General features: G+C 53.4%; 1 protein-coding gene across 1 annotated transcript in view; it reads left to right on the forward strand.

Moving 5' to 3' along the window:
* Crocc2 (ciliary rootlet coiled-coil, rootletin family member 2) overlaps positions 1-22,330 on the forward strand; it is a 63,131-nt gene continuing 40,801 nt past the window's right edge. Inside the window, exons 1-10 of the mRNA XM_060368904.1 lie at positions 1-150; positions 11,919-12,069; positions 12,290-12,438; positions 15,286-15,392; positions 16,850-16,991; positions 20,339-20,442; positions 20,987-21,184; positions 21,535-21,631; positions 21,704-21,793; positions 21,937-22,143. Of these exons, the coding sequence (XP_060224887.1) occupies positions 73-150; positions 11,919-12,069; positions 12,290-12,438; positions 15,286-15,392; positions 16,850-16,991; positions 20,339-20,442; positions 20,987-21,184; positions 21,535-21,631; positions 21,704-21,793; positions 21,937-22,143 (1,323 nt within the window). The 5' untranslated portion in view covers positions 1-72. The remainder of the gene's footprint in view (positions 151-11,918; positions 12,070-12,289; positions 12,439-15,285; positions 15,393-16,849; positions 16,992-20,338; positions 20,443-20,986; positions 21,185-21,534; positions 21,632-21,703; positions 21,794-21,936; positions 22,144-22,330) is intronic.

The raw sequence follows: 22,330 nt of genomic DNA on the forward strand, positions 1-22,330 counted from the left end.
TTGAGGCTCAAGGAGCAGACCCGCTGAGGCGTCCAGGCACTGCCTAGCTGAGGTTCTGTGCTCTTGGCCAAGATGAGTTCCACTTCCAGCAATCCCGATGATGGGGACACCGTGGAGCAGTCTCAGCTGGGGCTGGACACCGTGATCCAGGTCAGTGAAGTGGCTGCCCTCTGTGACCCCTGGAGAGCAGGTCCTGAGAACACTTTAGATAGGACGCTGCTGGAGTGCAGGTGCGCCTCCCAGGAGCAGGCTGTACCTGTGCGCATGCTCAGTGTGAACGCGCTTGCCAGAGATGAGCAGCCCAGAAGGCCAGAGCCGGCTCTGGAGCCCTGGGCTTGGAGCCGACCTACCAAAGGCAAAGCAACAGGGGCTCCACTGTTTCAGAGGCCAGGTATGGGAGCAGTTGGGTCTGAGATGGAAGAGGGCTTTCCGTTAAGGGATATCCCCAGTGCCTACGCTGCAAGCTGCAGAGGTTTCATTTCTATCTTTGCGGGACTTACCTGTAAAACAGTACCAATGCAATTAACTCTGCACCCCTCTCCCCATCACCGCCTCCCATTCCTCAAAGCCCACCTACTTACCAGTCTGCTGTCCTTCATCTAAGCCTCCACAGGATGCTTCCCTACACTGTCATCATCCAGCCACTCCAGCCAGGCAGTCCCCAACCCCTGGGGGGTCTCAGTGTACCCCAGATGGACCTTCTGACCCAGGGTGTTCATTAATCAAGCTCTCAGACCCTCAAAGCCATGCTTCAGGGGGTTGACGTGGTCCTAGGTAAACAATGCATCAGGTCCCCTGAAAGGGTTAAGCGCCCAGATGGTGCCAGGTGGCTAAATAACCTGGTAGCATCTTTGTAGGCACACACACCTGCCCACACAGGACAGACCGTGACACAAGCAGTACTAAAGTCGGTTGTCGTGGAGGAAATGGCTCAGTGGGTGGGGACAGTTGCCATCAAGTCTGATGACATGAGTTTGATCTCTGGGAGTCATATGGTGAGGGTCCAACTCCCTAAATTGGTCCTCTGACCTCCACACATACTATACGGCACACACACACCACAAACAAATAAATGTGCTTAAAAGAATAAGTTAGTTGATGCAACAAGACAAGAGAGTGTGGTGGGTGGGGACCCTCTGTGAGCTCTCTACCCAAAGGTGTCTCAGGCTGAGCTGTGAGCACAAGGTTCAAGAAGAGCATCAGCACACCACAGCTCACAAAACACAGGCCAGCCCCCATCTGAGCACACATCACCCTAAAAGGACATGATCAGCTCCTTGGAGGCCTGAGGGTGGAACTGGGAGACTGTGTGTTTGCCAGTGGACTTGAGGTAAAGGCCCAGAATGATGCAAACGTCTCTGGGGAAGGGTGCTGGGGGCCTCTGCATGCAGCTAACCCCACTGTCCCTGGGAAGCTGTCACCTGAAGGTCCTTCAGAGCCTGGTGAGGCTTTTCTGTCTGCCCAGCCGCACCTGCTATTTGCACAGCTCTGATTGAGATCTCTGTGCAATTACATGAGGTGAGCATGCACCAGGCAGGCGCCAGGAGATACCCAGATAGGCCTATCAGACTTGTGGCCAGACTCCAGGGTATATCCAGGTACCCCTCTGGATACATACAGGGAACTGTGGGACCCAGAGAAGGGGCAAGGCTTGAGTGAAAAAGCTACCTACATGGCCAAGAGCATAGGCTTTGACATCAATCTGCTCCCTCTGCCTGGAAGAGCTTTTCAGCATCCCTCTTCCATGGGCCAGATTTCCTTTCCCTTGCCTCATCTGCACACACACACACACACACACACACACACACCAGCCACTGCACAGTGTCCCACAGCACCCAGCCCCAAAGGCCTCTTGAGAGCTAAACCTGAGACAAGGACCAGGCTTGGAAGCCCTGAAAAGCTCGGAAGTCCCTGGAAGAGAACACATTGGCTCAGTGCGTTCAAAGACCCCCTAAAATTACACATGAAGGGGGGAGGCTTACTGTGCATCAGGAAGAGGAGCTTCCTGGATCCTGCAGACCCAGAACTGCAGACCCGAGGCAGAGGGGAAGCGGTATGGGGAGATCTTCCACTATTGACTTGGTTGCTTTTCAAGCTGTTTCTTTTGGGTTAAGTTCTAGTTTCTGGGAACTTGTCCATTATAAATTTTCATATTTGCTGGCAAAAGCTGTTGCTGTGGTTTGGGTGTGGTCTGAATGTGCCCCCAAAGGGTTCACGAGCTGGAAGTCCAGGGGGTAATGGTTATGAAGTGGAAGGCATTTAGGTCATGGGGCACTGGCCCCAGAAGGAATTGATCTGCTTCTCTCTGGCCCCCCATTTCCCTCCAGAATGAGTTGTTATTAAGAAAAAAAAAAGGCAGCAAAACTCCTGAGCTCTCTGACTCCTTCCTTCCATATGCTGTATGCTCTGTTCTCTCATATATTCATCTATCACAATGGCATCTGCCATGTTGGAATATAGCCAGACACCTTTCCAGTACCCAGAAGAGGCACTGTGTCCAGCACAGCCAAATGACCCTCATTTCTATACAAAGCCCAGCCTCACCATAGCAGCAGGACATGAAAAGGCAGTGGCTCATATGCTTCTGTCTTTTTAAGATCACGGGACCTGAAGCAGCGAGAGCAGCGAGCAGTGACCTCTGCCTCCCAGTAAGGTGTCCAGAACTCAAGACCTTCTGTGTAAGCCCAAGAAATGCTTGGACTAAGCCTGAGTGTCACCTGCTCCTTCAGCCCCTTGGCTGGTGGCACGCAGTTGTCATCTTAGTCAGGGTTCTACTGTTGTGATAAAACACCATGATCAGAAACAACTTGGGAAAGAAAGGGTTTATCTCATCTTTGAGTTTGTAGCCCATCATCCAGGGAAGTCGAGGAAGGAACCTGGAGGTGGGACTGATGCAGGGGCCGTGGGGAATGCTCCTTAATGGCTTGCTCGGCCTGCTTTCTTATTCAATCTAGGACCCTGCCCAGGGGTGACCCTGTCCTCAACACACGGCCTCCCCTTCAATCGTTAATCCAGACAGTATCCCACAGATTTGCATACAGGCCAATCTTATAAAGTCATTTAAGATTTCCTCTTCTGATGGCTGGAGAGATGGCTCAGTGGTTAAGAGAACTGTCTGCTCTTCCAGGGGTCCTGAGTTCAATTCCCAACAACCACATGGTGGCTCACAACCATTTATACTGGGATCTGATGCCCTCTTCTGGCATGGAGGTGTACACAAAGATAGAGCACTCATATATAAAAATAAGTAAATCTTTTTTTAAAAATATTTCCTCTTCCCAGGTGTGTCTAGGTTTATGTCAGTTGACAACAACAACAACCAGGGCAATTCCCTTATGTTGTTTTTATATTTAACCAGCTCACATATTTATTTTTCCTTTTCTTTTAACTTGTGGGTTTGTTCATCTGATTAGAAAAATGTGCATGTCTCACTGACGTTCAGCCTTTTTCAATTTTTAATTTGTAATAAGAATAAATAACATAATATTCACTGTTTTCCCCATTTTAAAGTGCAGTTCAGTAGTATTTGTACCATTCTCAGGCATTACCACCATCCAGCCCCAAAATGGTTTCATCTTCTCAAATTGTCATTGTCATTATCTACTAACTCTCCCAGCCCATGGCAGCCATCACCCTTCTATCCCTGTATATCTGATAGTTCTAGGAACCTCTCATGGATGGAACCTATCAGCTTATTTCACTTAGCATAGCAACCTCAAGGTCCTCCCATACTGTAGCGTGGCTAAGTCCTCCTGTGGATGGACTGTTCATCGCTCACCGGGTCATCTCTCCGTGGACCACTAAGCTGCTTCACCACTGTGAGCTGTGCTGCCATCAGCAGGGTGCAGGTCTATCCATCTGGGTCTCTGCTTTCACTTTTGTAGGGTCTGTTCTAGAAGGACTGTGGGATCTAGCTCGAATTCTACATGAATCCTTAAGGAACGGCCAGCTTAGTTTTCTACAGTGGCTCCACCATTTTACATTCCTGCTTTCTTCTGTGTTTAAAGCAAGATGTTAGCTGTAGGAACTGTTTTCACCCACTCAACATCGGATGACAACCAAGTCTTCAACCTTCTGGACCCACCTGTTCTAAGACCAGCTTCCCATGGTTAGTGCTAGGACTCAGCTCAGCCTCACAGCATAAAGCACTACAAACGCCATTATAGGCTGCCCTCTGTCCTCTGCCCTCTGCCCAGCCAGCTAAATCTGAGGTCCCCTCAAGCTTAGTAACCTGCCAGAACGGCTTGCAGCATTCAGGCACCTCTTTCCTGACTTAAAGAACTCATTCGGGAACATCTACAAAGGAGTGATGTCAGGTATGGGGAGGGACACAGAGCTGAAGCACCCTGTTGGGGTACATGCTTGTCCCAGCCCTGCATCTACACCAAGCCCCTCATTGGGGTTTTCATGGGGAACTCCTGAGTAAATATTACTAATTGTAAATATTACTGATTGTCCCCAGGGGCTTAAGTACTAGATCACCAGACATCTTGGGGGTGGGCAGAAAGATCCAGGGCTCTTCTTTTGCCTTTGTCATTCTGGAGCTCCCTGGAGACCCAGCCACCCCTCTCTCATTCCCATTCAAAGTCACTCCTTACTCCAAAGATCAAGGGTACATGATTCCAGGAGTGCAGGCCTACCAAGGACAGGAGCTGACAGTGGTCTGAGCATAGCCTGGCCATAGCGCCAATCACACACCCTTCAGGGAATGACACAGTGACTATCTGTCTCCAGGGCCACATGTCCAGACGCCAGTGTCACTGCACATCCTCTTCCCTGACCTTCTTTATCCATGGTCCAGAGACAGGCTCCAGCCTCCTCAGCAGAACACTCTAAGCCTTGACAAGGGCTTTGCAGGTTTTTTTTCCCCTGTCTAGCCCACCCCCTCTTTCTTCTTCCTCCTCTCTCCTTCCTCCTCCCTCCATGTTCTTTATCCTGGGCCTTTGCTGCACTGATTTGCTTGCCTACCATCTTCCCCAGGAAGACTGTGTGGGTGTCGGGACATAGGAGCAGACAAGACAGACAGCCTCCTCACCCAGCTGAGCGTTTCCTGCCATGAGTCATTTTGTAGTTAATGATTCACACCTTTGGCGGTTCCAGCAAGGCTTTCAATTACTTGCATTGGGAACCTGTCTGAGACTGCTTGTGTGCCAAGCATTGTGCTGTGGGGTGAATGAATGAGTTGCCCCCTTCGCCTCCATCCCTTTCTCCAGCATCTAGCCCATTCATGACTTCAGAAGCTTCTGCCCCAAGGGTAAGGCCCATATCCCAGCTTGGTAGGTACAGTAAGGGGGTGAGGGATATCAATCAAAGCAGCTGGAAAGGCAGCCTGTCAAACACAGTACCAGACATTACCAGGTACAGAGCCCAGCAGGCTTTCCAACCAAACCCTCTCCAGGAGGCCAAAGTGCTCTGAGCCTCCAATTGGGCCTGCTCCTGGCCAGGCCAGTTCACTGAAGGAGGGTCCAACCAGGTACATACGAGGCAGAGGACTATCCAGAGATCTGGAAATCCAGAAAATACCCCCACAAGTGTTTTGGGGCTCAGGATAGAGTCTCAGTCCTAAAACAGACTCTGTCAGCAGACCCAAACTCACCCAGCCCTGGCTTTCCCACACAGTGAGAGAAGGGCAGTTTCCAAGTCAAAGCAAGCTCAAACATCTACTCCTGGAGAGGAGATAGTGCTAAGAAGCCTCAACCCACCTTACCTGCCTCACACAGCGTCACAGGTTCTCTTCCTGTCCCTGAACCCAGCTTCAGCTTAGCCCTCCTGCTTGGTCAGGACCGGCAGCCCTCCTGCAGCGCTGGATAGAGCCACATGAGGGCACTGTTGGAACTCAGCAGCAGGCGTAGCCACCCCTGCACTGCACTGGGATTAGCTCGATGTATCTCTGTACCCCACCCAGCCCTGTCCTATCTGCTGCCTAGGTTGGAACCTGTGAGAGTATACAAGTTACACTGGGCTCTCCTGTTCGATGCCCTCTCCTTCAGAGATTTTCAGCAGAGGTTTGGGGGTCCTGCCCTGCTTGCTGCTGAGTTCTTTATTTAGAAGGCACCAGTGAGTCCTGCCTTTTTCCATGTCTGAAACATCCATGTTCCTTTGTTTGTTTGTTTGTTGTTTGTTTGTTTTTTTCAGTCCATTCTGCTCTCCCCTGGGAACCAGCACCTCGACTTTCCAGTCCACGAGTCTGTGGCTACAGTCATAAGCAAGAGCCAGTGAATAGCTCATGTGCTTTTTGCCGTTCCTGCTTACAGGCCTCCTTTATCTCCGTGCCCCGCCATGCCTGGAAGGGGAGTAGTGGGTTCACCTGCTGGGACCACTTTGGGTACCTGCCTGGCCCCAGCTGTGCGTCAACTCTTAGGCCAAGAAAGGGGGGGTGCTTGCATTCTCTACTCTGTTCCCACTGTTTGAAACAGCGCTGAGAAGCCCCCAAACCCTGCAAGAAGCCCCTTGCAGTGGACACACTTGACTCTTCTCTGCTCAACCTAGACAGCAGCCACGTCCCACAAGCTGGAAAAGGCCATGTACTCCGGAGTCTGGCCTTCAAGTGGTCTCCACCCTTCCTCACCAGCGCTTGTGCTCAGATGCTGCCTGGATTCCCATTCAGGGTGCTCCCCATCTCAGATCTGAAGGACCACGAGTAGAAGGGTTGTGCCTGTGGGGCAGGGTTGGGGGATAGGACAGCGCTCTGCGTTAGAGCCCATCCTTTCCTGGACATGGACCCACACTGGTGAATGGAGCCCCTGGGCTCTGTCTCCCCATCCGCAACAACCACTGCCCCCCTCCATGTATGGGTCAAGATCCAGAATGGGGGAGGATACATACCGCACCCCCAGAGCTCCCTGCTCCCGACAGTCTCCAGGCAAGGGCAAAAGTGCAGTGTGAGGTTCCCCAGCTCCAGAGCACAGAGGGGTCAGTTAACTTCAAGGAAGCCCTGAGCAGTTTCCATTCCCATGGGGCTAGGGCTGGTGGACAGACAACTGGTGCAAGGCCTCTCTCGGGCCCAGTCTCTCTCCTTTTCAGACTTGACCCCCACCCCTCTCTCAGCAACGGCCCCTGGGGCTCTGGAACCCAGGATGGCCTGTAATATCACCCACACTTCATACTTTCCCGGATGGGCAAGGTATGTCCGTGGTGTGTTGATGGCACCGTGGGGAACCCCCCTCAGTTCCCTTAGAAGGGAGCCCTGCTTTGACCCAGAGGGCGAGGTAAAGATGCCAGCCCCCTAGGTGGGCCTCCCTCCACACAACCGCAGAAGAGTGGGCTTCAAAGGTACCCGTTTGGAGTGAGATCTAGAGGCATGGGCTACTCACAGGGGCAGTGGACTCCTCCCTGGGGTCTTTGGCATACGTTGAGCTGAGAAACACATTGCGGGCTATAGGAAGAAACAAACATGGCCCAGCGCATCTGGGTCTTGGGTCTTTTAGGAAAGTGACCATGGAAGTCCCTTTTGCCCAGCTGTGGTGTCCTTCGCACAGTCTGAGGCTCCCTGTAAGAGGCTATCCAGGCTCCCCAATGCCCTGCTAGAACCTTCCCCCAGAGCCAGGCTAGATAGGAAAGATCCTGGCCCTAGAGGTGGTGACCCACCCAGGCTGGGGAGCCACGGGTGGCAGAGCCCGGGGGGAGGGGCAGACGCTGGAAACTCCCCCAACCCACTCCCCACTGACAGCAAACTTAAATATGGGGAAGGAGGCGGTCCCGGGTGGGATCCCAAGGGATGCAAGCCCGGGTCAGCACAGATCTTCTTGCACGGTTAGCAGAGCCCCGCACCCCTCCCCCACTCCATTTGCGTGGAGGCGGGGCGGCCCTCGCTTGCAATCCTCCCTTGCGCGCAGGGGACAGAGGCAGGAGGAGAGGGCCTGCTGCCAGGGACGCGCCCCTCCCGCTCCCCCTCTGCACCCCTCCTGCTCTGGCTGGGCGTCGACCCATCGCAGGCACCCGGCCACAGCTGGAACCTATTACGCCCCCAGCGCCTCTCGGGACGTCCCGGCTAATAAGTGACCCTCTGTAAACGTTAGGAATGAGTCAAGTCTGTGCTGCGCCGCTGCTTTCCCGTTAGCGGGTGGCGCCGCTGATGCTCCGGGGAGAGCAGGGAGGGGAGGCAGGGTCCTTCCGGCCTGGAGGGAACCTCTGAATGGAGCCAGCATCACGTCTTTAATCTGGGGCCCCAGGGTACTTAGTTTCCACCCCACTAGGCCTTAGTTTCCCCCTGTGCAAAACAGGAGGCTCAGGGCTGCAATGGCAGGAGCGGCCCTGGTGGTCTTAGCACCCGAGCCTTCCTGGCCAGAGGGAGGAAGTAGCAAGAAGGGCCTTGCTGCTCAACAGTGGAGCTGCTGCACCCAAGCAAGACTGTTTACCACCCACTCAGAGCAAGGCTGGGAGGTCCTTGGAGGAAAGTGAAGTGAGGGCACCTAACCAAGACCGCCTAGGGCAGTTGAGTGCAAAGCCTTGGAGAAAGCAAGCCTTTCCTCAGCCTGAGGGGCAGATAAACCAGGCCCCGCACTCACTCATGTGCAGCACCTGACCTTTGCAGGACTTCCAGGGACCAGGAAAGGCCCTGTCCAGGGCCATGCAGAATCTGGATATTGGGGTGACTGCAGTCTGGCTAGCTTAAGAGAGGAATCAGGAAGGCACAGTGGCGCATGCCTGTAATCTGGGAGGCAGAGGCAAGCAGATTTCTGTAAGTTGGAGGCCAGCCTGGTCTACAAAGTGAGTCCAGGACAACCAAGGCTACATGGAGAAACCCTGCACCCTCCCCCCTCATCCCCTCCAAAAAAGGAGGAATCAATATATTTAGGTGAAAGCCATGACTTATCTCTACGGAGACATTGAGGATTCAGAGTGGAAAGAGGCCTGGCTACAGTCAGGAGGGTAAGAAAGGTGGGTGCTTGGAGAAGCAGAGACCTGGAGTCAGAGCCAGGAGAGCTCCAGACTAGCAAAGGTCTTCAGTGACAGCTGGGAGATGGGAGACAGGATGGGACTCTAGATGGGAAAAGGATTTGGGGAATCCCACTGTGGAGGGGAGCAGGCAGAACCGCGGCTGTTGCCCTGGAAACCTCTGGGAGTGGGGCCCTGGCATCAGTCACAGGAGTTGTTAAGCCACTGCCTTCAATGCAAACATCCCTCATAGAGGGGGCAGGTGGCTCACTGTGGGCTGTTCTTAATCCTCTCCTATTGTCTGCCCTTTCCATCTCTGGACGTTTCCTGCTGACACGGAACAAGCCTGCCCACAGGACCTGACAAGGTCTTTATATCACGTCCATTCCTTCCCCCAAAACATGTGCCTCCCCCAACAAAATCCTGCAGAGAAGCTGAGACCCTAAAGACCAATGTCTAGGTAGGAAACGTAGGTAGATAAGAAGCCATTTCTGTGATGTGACATTCAGTTTTAGAGACTTTCAACCTGAATTTCCAAAGCCAGAGGCCTATAGCACTAAGCCTTGGGATCCTGAGACTTATGGCTCCAAGCTTTCAAAGTGAGATGCTCGTTGCTTTGGGTGCTTGAGGCAGAGGTCTGGTGCAGTGTCCTCAGTTCTAGGCACCCAGACTTTTTGCCTCTGAAACCCTCAGTAGCTTTTTTTATTTCTTCTGGGCCTTCCGGTCCCCATAGTCTATGCTCTGCCTGTGGCTCTCCACTGAGTTTCAGCTTCTTTGTCACCTTTCTTAATTTCTCAATTTCTGCCTGCAGTCCCTCTCTCTCTCGAACACTTCTGCTTTCACGCCCTGCATTATATAATAGTTCGGAGTGTCAGGTGTCAGGGCTCTTGGCTCCTGGTAACTCTTTGGGACCCTTTAATTCAGCTGCTTCTACTTTTTCTAAGACTCAGAAGCTCGGGTTTTGTCTACAATTCCTGCGGCCAGCCCAGGCTGCCTTACCCGTGACAAAAGCCACAAATGGACACATGGATTGTTCAAAGGAGCTTTTTATTGGGTCTGACGCTGCGACACCCAAGCGATGCACACAAGAGACGGCACTAACCGGAAAAGAGCCACCAGCGAGCTGCTTAGATAACTGGAATATGGCACCACACGTGCCAGCCACAGGCCTCACGCTGCTCCAGCCACAGGCCTCACGCTGCTCCAGCCACAGGCCTCACGCTGCTCTAGCTACAGGCCTCACGCTGCTCTAGCCACAGGCCTCCTCACGCTGCTCTAGCCACAGGCCTCCTCACGCTGCTCTAGCCACAGGCCTCCTCACGCTGCTCTAGCCACAGGCCTCACGCTGCTCTAGCCACAGGCCTCACGCTGCTCTAGCCACAGGCCTCCTCACGCTGCTCTAGCCACAGGCCTCCTCACGCTGCTCTAGCCACAGGCCTCACGCTGCTCTAGCTACAGGCCTCACGCTGCTCTAGCCACAGGCCTCCTCACGCTGCTCTAGCCACAGGCCTCCTCACGCTGCTCTAGCCACAGGCCTCCTCACGCTGCTCTAGCCACAGGCCTCACGCTGCTCCAGCCACAGGCCTCACGCTGCTCCAGCCACAGGCCTCACGCTGCTCTAGCCACAGGCCTCACGCTGCTCTAGCCACAGGCCTCACGCTGCTCTAGCCACAGGCCTCCTCACGCTGATCTAGCCACAGGCCTCACGCTGCTCTAGCCACAGGCCTCACGCTGCTCTAGCCACAGGCCTCACGCTGCTCTAGCCACAGGCCTCACGCTGCTCTAGCCACAGGCCTCACACTGCTCTAGCCACAGGCCTCATGCTGCTCTAGCCACAGGCTTTGTGTTGAGTCACTAGACAGTGCTCAGCCTTTAGAATGTGTGACAATACCCTTATAGTGAGCTTTGTCATCCGGAGTTCACAAGGCTGTCCTGTCCCAAGTGAAGTTTGCCTAAGTCAGAGCAGGTTATCTGGAAGAGCCAACGCTGGAGCAAGGCCCTGTAAAACAGGAATTGCAGCCCCAGCACCCCAGCTTGTGATATTCCCAGCAGGTCCTGGAGATGCTCACGGAATGTTCAAAGCAGCCGGGCCACCATGATAACAGTCCAGTTGGTTGCCAAAAATGGGGCTGGTAGTTTGTCGGGTCTCTGTTCAAGGCAGCCAGGCACAATGGAAGAGTGACTACTAGGGAAATCAAGTCTCCCAAACCCTAACAGCCAAGCTGGTTTGAAGGAAATCATGAGAGCACTTACAACAAAGACTCCATCATCGACATTGGCACTCATAACGTTGGAAGGGGCTTCTTCCCAGTCAGATCCCCTCAGGACAGCCCCCTGATCTGTCTCACCAGGTCCCCAGGATTTCATGCTCACTTTGAGTCTATGTGGTTTTCTCTCCTGACAGCTCACTAGCTCAGGACCCACCAGGAAAGCGCACCACTCTGGGGCAGCCTGAGGGAGACACCTCAGACCTGCTCACAGAACCTAGCCTGCCTCTGATGACCTATGTCATCTTTGGCCTGTCTTGCCCCCCAGGGCCCAACATACCTCTTACAATGGCTGCCCTCTAAGAACAGGGGGTAGATTCACTCCTTTTACACAGAGATTCTGTATTCCTCACCAGGCCTGTGATCACTGGGTGGGGTTTGGGAGCCTCCCCATCTCCACTGTGCAGATGAACCTAACTGGTCCAGGTGGGGCTGTGTGTCTTTCTGTGGACCTGCCTTCCAGGGAGGCTAACATGAAGAGCTGGGATTCAGCCCAGCCTGCTTAGAGTCAGAAAGGGCTAGGAGGTGAGCTGGGATGACCTCAGATAGCTATTTTCTTGATCTCCTCATTTCTGCCCGGGACTGGCACAATCCCCCTCCACAAGTGGGGAAACTAAGGCATGTGGCTTGAGTGAGCAGCCTGGCCCCACTCTGCCATCTCCAAGACTCTCTGCTATGTTGACGTGACTATACGGTGGCTCTGAGCATCGACAACAATGGCTTTGTGTGAGGGGCCTGCAGGAACCAGGGCTCTGGGATGGTTTTTGTTTCCAGAGATTGGAAGACACCATCCTGAGCCCCATGGCCAGCAGGGAGGACCGGGCGCTGACTGTGCGTGGAGAAGGCCAGCAGGCCTTGCCCACCCCTGTGCCAGCCCGCATCCGGGAGATTGTGTCAGGCAGCCTGGCTGAGGAGCCACTCTCAGGTGAGGCGGCTGAGGCTGTTCAGGTACCCAGTGTCCCCCACACATGCTTTACTTGGTAGGGGATTGTCCTGGCCATGAGTAGAGGGGTTTAAAGATGCTTACCAAAGACAATAAGGGTAATGGGGTGCTCAGTAAAAGGAGAGGGAGTGAATTTTTTCCTGGAAGCCCTCTCTCAGTTGTTTGGGTAGGGCCATGGCCTGATCTAATGCTCTGCCCACAGGGCTGGGGGAGCTGCCAGCTGCTGCAACCCATGCGCAGGAGGAGAGTGAGCTTCTGCAAGAGGAGCTGGCCAGGTTGGAGGAGCTGTTGGCCCAGGCAGAGGCCGAGCGGGAGGAGCTGGCCAGCAGGTGTCACATGGTCAGCCAGAGGGTAAGTGTGCCCCTGGTGCCTGACAGCCAGTGTGCATGGCCATGTTAGCAGTCACCTTCCAGGACTGGTGACCATAATCACACCCCAGTCTCTTAGGACACTGGGCAGCAGATGGAGAAACTGAGGCTAGAGGTGAGCAGGTGGAGCAGGAGATGCCACCCTCAGATGTATGTCCCTCATCATGTATGGCCCTAAGCGCCATGTGGAGAAGCCCAGTCAGGGATGACTGTAGCAGAAAGCCACCTGTAACAGTCTTTTAAAAACTACTTTATTGGGGGTGTTTAGGCTTCTACCTAACTTCCACCAACCCCCCCAACCTTAAGTAGGAGAGAGAAAAGGTTAGTGGGGAGGTGGGGCCCAGACCCCTTTACTTCTCCCTGCTAGTTAGGGCCACAGGGTTCTTTCAGGGCTCTGTACCAATCTCTGTCGACCGAAGACTCAGCCAGCAGCCTCCTCCACACCACTGTGCCCCAAGTGTTTCTCTCCATCTGCCTGGTCTAAACCACCACACTGTCTCTAGTCTCTGGTCTCTCCAAACTGCTACATGCCACATGCCAACACCAAATGCCACCACACGCACCCCCCTTTTCTTTCTTGGCTCTCGTACTTATACTCTGAGAGTCTTAGAACATGGCCCTCTCCTTGCTGCACATGGAAGGCCATCACCAGCTGGCAAAGATCACGCCTCATACGTGACAATTAACAGGTGTGAATAAACTATAGCCCAACTAAAATCCCACACCTGGGATTAAAACAAAAGACATACTTACATAACAAAACTGGGTTTACAAAAAACCCAAAACTTCTGTTATTGATGACCCACTGGTCCAGGGCTTTGCCAGTTATAATCACAAAGCCAGCTTCCAAACAGAGGGCAAAACCAGGCAGGACTGGCCCCAGACTCCAGGCAGAGCCTGTGGTGCCAGCCCCTGCCCCACATGTGATACTGCCTTCTCACATGTGATACTGCCTCTGGTCACCAGCCAGGCTGCAGGATGGGAGAATGGAAGGGTGACCTCCGAGGTCTTCAGCCAGAAGTTATTCGGGATGTCTGTGGGCTAGGAAATGCCTTCTCAATGAAGCTAGAGAAACTCAGGCAGAAATTTGAAGGTGTTTTCCAGGCCAGAGCACTTTTCATGCATTATCCTCTCCAAGTCATGAGAGTCTCAGAGGCAGAACTGGACACAACTGGTGTAAGATAAGGGAGAACAGTTCATGCAGTGGGGACCTCTGATCCCCCAGGTTCAACCCCCAGGCCATCTATGGACCCAGCCTGAGCTCTGTGGAGCGGCACAGATGAGGAAACTAAGGCTCAGCTGTGGCCAGTGTTCCTCTAAGGAAGTGGTTCTCAACCTGTGCACATCCCAAACCCCTCAGGGTCACAGATATTCTGTATATCATATTTATATTATGGTTCATAACAGTGGCAAAATTACAGTTATGAAGGAGCAACAAAATAATTTTATGGTCGGAGTCACCACATGAGGAACTGAACTAAAGGGTCACAGCATTGGGAAGGCTGAGAACCACTGCTCTAAGGTCATACAACCACGTCCTGGCCCACATCTGCTCTTCCTATGGCCTCCTGGCCTTGCTTTGCCTATATGAGGGTCCTAGAAGACTTCCTAATACGATCATACCATCCCTAAGGTGCCCACATTCTGGCTCTCTGATGCCCTTTCTGCCATTCTATCCTACATGGGAAATGCTGTTTTCTTTAGCCACCTCCCAAAGAATCCATCTAAGAAAGACCTGAGGAACCCTTACAATGGCTGAGGAGCTCCACAAGCCTGCTCTTCTGAGATCCTCTGCCATGGGGCATTCTGGGGCTAAGGATCTTCCTAGCACAGGGCGGGAGATGCTGGGAATGGACTACAGGGAATAGAAGCCGCAGAAGGCCTTCCAAAGATTAATGGACTAATAAGCTGTGAGTCAGAGCCCAGCTCACAGCCAGCTGGATGAGAGGGCCCAGAGACCCTGGCCCAACTTACTCCCCAGCACACAGGTGGGACAGGGTGAGGGTCTTGGTACCCAGAATGCCCTCCCCAGGTAGCACTGCAATCCTTTATCATTGGAGCCGACTGACCCCAACTGTCACATTGCTGGTGGCTGAGAAGCAGGTCCTTGGCCAATCAGACACTCCTGTATCCCATTCCCATTCCCCCTGTTTGTGCCTTCCTTATAAGACTTCCTCCTTCCCATAACTTCCTAGGCTCGGGTTCACATCCCCCACTGTAGTAATGGCTTAGTGGCTCTGAGCAGTAGGCCTTGGGTGTGTCTTTCTGAATTCCACATTGGCCCCAGCCTTCCTTCCTAACCCCTTGGGATAATGCTCTGTGTTGGTAACAAGGGGACTTGGCACCCATGGTATTATGCTCCTACCTGCTAAGGATGAGGGTTGAGAGGGGAGGTGCAGCTTGGGAAATAGGCCAGGCCAGAGGGGTCCAGATTCATGCCCCATGGAGACATGAAAGAGCCTGCTTTTCAGCTGTCTACCTTGCCTGGTTGTGACTGACATCTGGACGGCCCCAGCCACTGGGGCCACCAGGACCTCCGTTTACTAACCTGTAAACGAAGCATCTCCAGGGACCTCCAGATCCCTGCCTTCTGCTGGGATCACCACTCCCTTAACATTTCCAGGCCCAACAGAATCCAATCATTCACTCATCCAACATGCTTCCCCTTGGTCTCTTCTGTGGGCCACAGGAACTGGACAGAGAGGCGGGTGTGAACAGGATCCTGGGAGGCCCTGTATCCTACCTCTGCCCAGAGTGAGCTTTATGTCAAAGATGTCCCACCTGGCTGAGCAGGCTGAGGTGGACCCGGTGGGCTCACACTCCTTCCTAGCTGCAGGCCCGCCTGGATACCGCTGAGGCCCGGCTTCGGAAGTCAGAGATGGAGCATAGCATGGACTTGGAGGAGGCTCTTAGCCGGCTGGAGGCCTCACAGCAGAGGTGAGGCCCAGTGGGCAGGCTGTTGGGGTGCAGGGGGTGCAGGCATCATCCTGGAGAGGGCAGACCCCGCTATGCCTCACAGCCTTTGCCAAACGACCAATTCTGAGTTACCAGTGAAAACTGGTAGAGGGAGAGGACCCTGGGAAGGAAGGGTCAGTAGCAAGCAGAACTGGCTGCCATTCAGCTCTCCCTTATTTTCCATTGGAGACCACTCCCATTCCTCATATATAATTTCTCAGCTTTCGAGGCCAGGGTGAGTGAGAAGGGAGAGAAAAGGCAGTCTGCAGAGTGTCCCTGTGTCACAAGCCAGGGGACAATACAGACTTGAGAGCTCTCTCATCACTGTGGGGGAGTGGGGCTCTTCCTAGTCTCCTCAGTAGTGATTCCCCTGCATGCAGGAAGCAAAGATATCAGACAGGCTTGAAGCTGCAATGTCCCAGAGTTGGGGTCAGGACACTCAGAAGAGCCCATCTGCAAGTGAGAGCTGGCATCAGAGATAGCCTTGTCCTCTGCCCACACTCCTCAGCATATATTTCCATACCCTGGAAATGGGAGCAGCCATCATGCCTGGAGCATCTGAGGGGGAATCTGCTCACTGCCCCAGGGATAAGTTTGGGCCTATGGGCAGCCTGCCAAGGCACAGCCATTGCCAAGGGCTTCCTGACCCCACCCCCTGAGTGTGATGCCAGGATGTCTGGTCAGGGTGCTGCCTGGCCACCGCTGTTGGTGGGTTACCACAGCCAACCCTGTGCCATTGGCACACACCATACTGGGTACTCTTCTCTGGCTCTCCTTACCACCCTGACCACAACCCCAGAACTTTTGGCTTCTAGCCTCTCTGATGTCAACAGGCCCTTTTGTTCATACTTGGCAAGAATGCACCACACCCCAGTCCCAGAAACAGCCCTAGAGCCTCACTTGAACTGACCTCGCCATCACTAACATCCTGTGGTTGGCTTATCCTCTGGGAATCTGACAGAGGAAGAAAATGCTGAAAAGCATTTTTGAAAACCCATTTTGAGGAGAAGAAGAGCCCCCAGGGAAGTTTGATGCCTACAAAGCTCATCAGGATGGCTGGCATCTCCCACCTAGCTTTCAGAGGTGCCCAGCTCCTGCTGGCCTGCCCCTCCAAGGCTCCCTTAGAGCCTCCTATACCCTGCAAATTTCTTTTTCCTCTTGAAGGTAGAGGAGTGGGTAGTGGTGGGAAAAGTTTGGGAGAAGAGGATTCTCAGGAGGGAAGGATGATGCTGAGCTGGTCCTGGAGGAGTCCTCCTGATGTTGGCTCCACGTGGGTTCATTGCAGGGTGCTCAATGCTGCTTAGGAGCAGAGCTGGGCTGTGCACTGGAGTGGAGGTCAGGGGCCTTGGGCACCATTTAAACCCCTTGGTTTAGGCCCCTGGACTCTCTGTGCCTCTAAGAAGTCAGCACACATCAAGCTGTGGCTTTTGTCCATCTAGGAGCAAGGGCCTTTCCCAAGTGAACACTCTCCTGCGGGGACAACTGGAGCACATGCAAAAGGCCAATGACACACTGGCCAGGGAGCTGGCCATGACAACACACAACTTGCTCCGCCTACAGAGCAAGTTGGAGCTGCGGGAGGTATGTCACTAGTCTGAGAAAGAGGTGTCCACAGCCTGTCCCTACTTCTGCCTGTCTAATTCGGTGACTGCAGCTGGTGGTGGTGGTGGTAGGTGGGCAGCAGGGATCAGGAAGGGGGAAGCTGGCTTCATGCAATCCCTCCTGGTCGAGGCCTCACCATCCATTTTCCTTGGTCACAGCAGCCTATGACATGAGGGATACCTCCATCCCCTCTCCCTTTGAGGAAAGGAGAACAAGACTAGAGGGTTCTTGGGCCTTTGCTGGCTCCGATATGTGACACTGTTGGCCGCACTGAGAGGCTGATCAAAGGATCTGGGTTGCACAGCTGCTCTTAAGCTCCTGGCCAGAGACCACCAGTGACCCACAGACTTGCCCACTCAAGCATCATGGAATGATGTTACAAACCTTAGGAGAGGTCCAGCTCTGGTCTGCTGATATGTTGATGGATGTGGGAACTCACGAGAAGGATGTAGCCTCGGAGAGGTGACACTATACAAATGACGCTAAAGGAAGTCCCTTGACAGCCCTGCTTCAAAGGGGTCTGAATGCATACTCAAGTGTCCTTGCACACTGCAGTGGCAAGATTTGCCCCTCTGAAGCCACCTGAGGAATATGCTCTCCCCATATGAAGGCAGGAGTTAAGGGAGACCTCTGGGTCTGGGTCCACATATGTCCCTTCAAACAAATCCATCCCAGAGAGCTCACTGATGCTCTCTGGAAGGGCAGCCACAGCAGCCCCCTGCCATCTGCCCCCATACCTTCCTGCTTATCCTGCTTAAGGCTTAGCCATCCTCTGTCCTTCCTCATGACTGGACCATGTAACCTTTCAGTTTTAGCTGTTCCCATCTCTCCCTAATGCCAACAAGGTATCTGTGCCAATCTTGCACCATCTCTAGAGCCCAGAATCGTTCTGAGTTGCTGCCCTTCTTTACGCTGAGCTAGGCTACCTTCTTCAGACTCTTATCCTTCTCATCACTATCCCTTCCTACATCTACCTAATCACCTTGGACCCTTCCTCCTTGACTTAAATTACAAACATCAGGGTTTTCATCTTTAGGAGAGTGGATTGAGTCTTTTCTAAATATCCCACTCTCTGGTTGGCGTGTATCCCAAGCAGCTATTCTGTGCTTGGTGCCTCACATCCCACTACCTGCCATTGTCCAAAATCTGATCCCATTATTTCTGCTGACTCCTGATCTCGGTGCATTGTCTCCTTGTGCGGTTGGTGGTCTTTTTAATTCTTTAATAGGCAGCTGGTTGTCTTCCTTTGAACTTTGTGAGAATTCTCTAAAACCTGAGTGAATATAGCATTTTTCTAGAAAACATTTCAACTGCTTTTGATGGGCGCCTGGAGGCTCCACACTGCAGTAGGCTTTCAGTGTGAAAACTCAGACTGTGTGGGTTTAGATTGCAAACTGCAAGACGTTTTATCAAGGTTCCAGGCAAAGGGAAGAGTTGTTTCTTTTTGTTCATCTCTAATATTCTAGACAGGCACTTTATCTCCAAGATCCTGTGTGTGTGTGTGTGTGTCTGTGTGTGTAATGTAGTGTACTGTACACACCTGTATTATGATGTGAGTGGTATGTGTGAGCCTGTGTGTATGATATGGTGTATGGTCTGTGTAAGACTTGTATATGTGAAGGTATAAATGCACAGTGTATATGCGCATGTGTGGGGGTGGGGTATATGCGCATGTGTGGGGGTGGGGTATATGCGCATGTGTGGGGGTGGGGTATATGTGCATGTGGGAGTCTATTGTGAGTGATGGCCAGCTCAGGAGGAGCTGGAGGACCCTCTTCCCCCATGCCTTGTTGGTGTCTCACCTGTGGTCTCACATTCTGAGGGACCCCTGCTGGCCTGCAGCCCCTCCACAACCCACCTGGCCTCCAGCTCACGCAGGCTCCGTTCACTCTGCTGGGCCAGCTCAGCTTTCTGCTCTGCCCGCAGCAGGAGGCTTCTCCGCAGCTCTGCATTTGTGGCCTCCAGTTTCTGTGTCTCTGCCTCCCGAATGCCTGCCTTTGCTCTCAGCTCCTCCATTGCTGTCTCCAGAGCTACTTTCTCCCTGAGAGCAGGAGCAAAGGCAGAGAGGCAGCCTCAAGCCGTGCCTCAGGGGAGGAGCCCCTAAAGCCATCAGGACTTACTGGGGAGGATGATCAGGGGTGAGTGGGTATGGAGCAGTAGGAACAGGGCTGTGTCAGTGTGTGTGTGTGTGTGTGTGTGTGTGTGTGTGTGCTGGCCCTCAGAGGCTTCAAAGGTGGAAGGAGTTCAGGGAGGCACAGGAAGAAGAGCTGGCACTGTGTGACCCGCAGCCTCAGGCCCTAAGTAGCCGACTGAGATGAGGCGGCCACTGTCTGGGTGTGTAAGGATAGGTGAGGGTATGAGCGTATTAGTACAGTGTGTTGGAGTGCAGCGTTTGTATGGGTTGAATCTGTGTGAGTGTGGATATGCATGCCTGTGGCTGTATGTGAATGATGATGTATGAGGGCAGGATGAACGTATAAACATATGTTTGTGGTGTGTCAGAGGTCTTCTTGTTCATCCTCCTGACTGCTCATCTTTGATGTGTTGAGTGGAGCTTTGGGATGTCCACCATGCTTGAGAAGACCCCCACTTGGGCATTGCACAACTCCCCAGAGGAAGCCGAGGCTCCAGTTGCTCCTTTTAGAAAGGAATTGCATGGTGCTGGCTTCCTCACCTGTACCCGGTTCTGGCTGCATCCCTCCCTGCCCCCACTGTGCTAGCCAGCTCAGTCTTGTTAAGAAGAGAAGAAGGTCCAGAATCTCATGCTTCCGTGAGACAGATGCCAAGATGGCGATAGAAATGCCAAGAGCTTCTTGTCTCCCATGTTCTGAGCCCCACTGTTCCCTAAAGGCTTTGGGCACATGTTATGTATCACTCAGCAGTGTCACTTCACCATCACAAGCCTGCTTCTTCCTGCCTGGCCTTCTCTAGGGTTCTATGGGGGTGTTCTTTCTCACCTGGTCTCTTAGCATCTGCAAGGTACAGATCCAGCCCATCTTGTAGAACCCCCTATCATTACACCTCCCACAGCACTGAGGGGACAGAGGAGCAGCCCATCCCCCAGAGGACAGCACCAGTGTCTGGGATATCCTTGCCACTCTGGGGAGACCTCCTTCTCAGCAACCCTCCCCTCTGTGGGACAATACTGTGCCTCCTGGTAGGACTGGGAAACAGTCCTTCCCTGGCCAGCATGGCTTTGTCTCCGTGTGGGGTGGATAGGAGGCTTTGAGACCTACAAGGTGATACAGAGTTCACTTCCAGCCCGTGGGTGGGGTGGTAGGAGAGGAGGGGACATGGTTTGAATAAACACAACCTCTTGCCATCAGACCCGAAGGTTGGGCCTAAGAAAGCCTCGGGACATCCTCCCCGTGTGGAGACAGGCCAAGGCTCTGCAGACACACCTGGCTGAGCTTCGGGCATCCACAGAGAGGTAAGCAGAAATGCCTACCTAGTGGCACCTGAGTGGTAGGACGGGGTTCCTCCTGGGCTGCAGCCTTGCTGGCTCTTGCTGCCCTGTAGGGAGGTGGACAGTTGGGGAGGAGAGGAGGAGGTAGTGAAAAGATAGGAGAGCAGGGCATTGACACTTGTGCAAGAGAGTTTCAGAGTTCCTAGGGTTTCAGGGATCCGTCTAGTCCTTTCTGGTTGCCTCATGGGAATATGTCCTAAGCATTCCCAGTGGACCTCAACATAATTGCATCCCCATTTACACAGGAGGAAATAAAAGACCAGAAGCCAGTGTCTTATTCAGAACTGTCATTTCAGATCAGATCCATCACTGCTCACTCTTCCTTGACTTTATCCTTGCCATTCTATGACATATAAACCAATTTATAGCACACAGTAGGGCTTCTCCTGAAACTGTTCATTGTTCATGTAGCTTGCCTCTCCCTCAGAGATCTGACTTATGGCCTCCTGGGTCCCAAGCTCACAGCAGGGTCATGAGGCTCAGCAAAGGTACTACCTTTGTATTCCAGGAATCTCGCAGAAGTTCAGGCAGATATGACCCGGACCGCCCAGCGCTTGCATGTGGCCTGCCTAAGCCTTGACTCCCACCTGCAGCTGACAGCCAGCAGTGGGACCAGCGACCTGGAACAGAGGCTGAGGGAGCAGACCAGGGAAATGCTGCAGCTGCAGGGCCACTGGGCTGCTGAGAAGGTGGCACTACAAGCCAGGTGTGTCCTGGGCTGTGGCTGGTTAATGTAGGGAGGCCCAAAAGGCATAGGCTTGAAAGGAGTGTGGAGAGAGCTTTTCTAGGTGATTTCACCCAGCATTCTGACATGGACTACAGATCTGAGTTGGAGTGAGAGCATGAACCATGGCAACCAAGCTTGGAATGAGTGTTTTATTCCCAAGATGGTGGGAGTTATCAAAATTCTATAGCAGAGGAGGTGCGCCATCAGGACACACACTAAGGCGCACCCAGGGTATATCCTTGGCACTATAAGGTTGCCATCCAGGGAAGAGTCTTGATGGATCCACACTATCCACAGGGCCCCTCCTCATCACCCTGACCTCTCTCCAGACTTTCAGAGCAGACACTTCTTGTAGACAAGCTCTCCGAGCAGAAGGAACAAGGAGAGAAGGCCATCCTGACACTCAAGGCGGACATCCAGAGACTGGTTTGTGGGGTGGGAAATGAGGTGCTTTGCCATGGGTGCATGTCTGCTTGGCTCAGGGGTCTCTGCCCACAGAAATCCCGGCGCAGCGGTGGCCAGCTGGTGGTGGATGACCTGAGAGATGAGGTTGAAGTGCTGCACCATGTCCTGGCCAGCATCAAGGAGGTATTGCCTGGCCTGGTGTTTTTTCCGGATGCAGAACACCTGTGGGGACCCTGGTTCTAGCTGATCCTCATCCAGAAGGTCCTGTTTAATGGTGTCCCTGTACTTTCTCCTACTCTTTTTTTTTTTTTCTTTGTGACTTGAAGTTGGCCCAGTCAGATGCTGTGTGTCCAGAGTTGGCCTGGAGCAGCAGCATTGAAGCCAGGGAGGTACAGGGCCCACTGAGGAGCCGCCCACGTTCTGTGTCACCTCACCAGCGTATGTCCCCAACACGGACTGGCTCTCCAACCGACCTGGACCCCACCCTGCAGGCTGTGCAGGCAGCTGTAGAGCGGTGGCGGCAGCGGGAGCAGGTGTGAGACCACAGCCCGCAGGGGCACCAGAGCTACAAAGCTTGGCCAACTGGGATGCACTTATGCGGCTTCCACAGGCTGTCCTGGGAGTGTTGGTGGCCAGGTCTTCATGGGGCATTGAGTCCCACAGCCTAGGGAGGGGTTTCAGGTGTCAGGGGCCTTTCTGGGGAAACTGAGGTACTCTCAC

The sequence above is a fragment of the Meriones unguiculatus genome, chromosome 15 (assembly GCF_030254825.1).
Source record: "Meriones unguiculatus strain TT.TT164.6M chromosome 15, Bangor_MerUng_6.1, whole genome shotgun sequence".
Taxonomy (NCBI): domain Eukaryota; kingdom Metazoa; phylum Chordata; class Mammalia; order Rodentia; family Muridae; genus Meriones; species Meriones unguiculatus.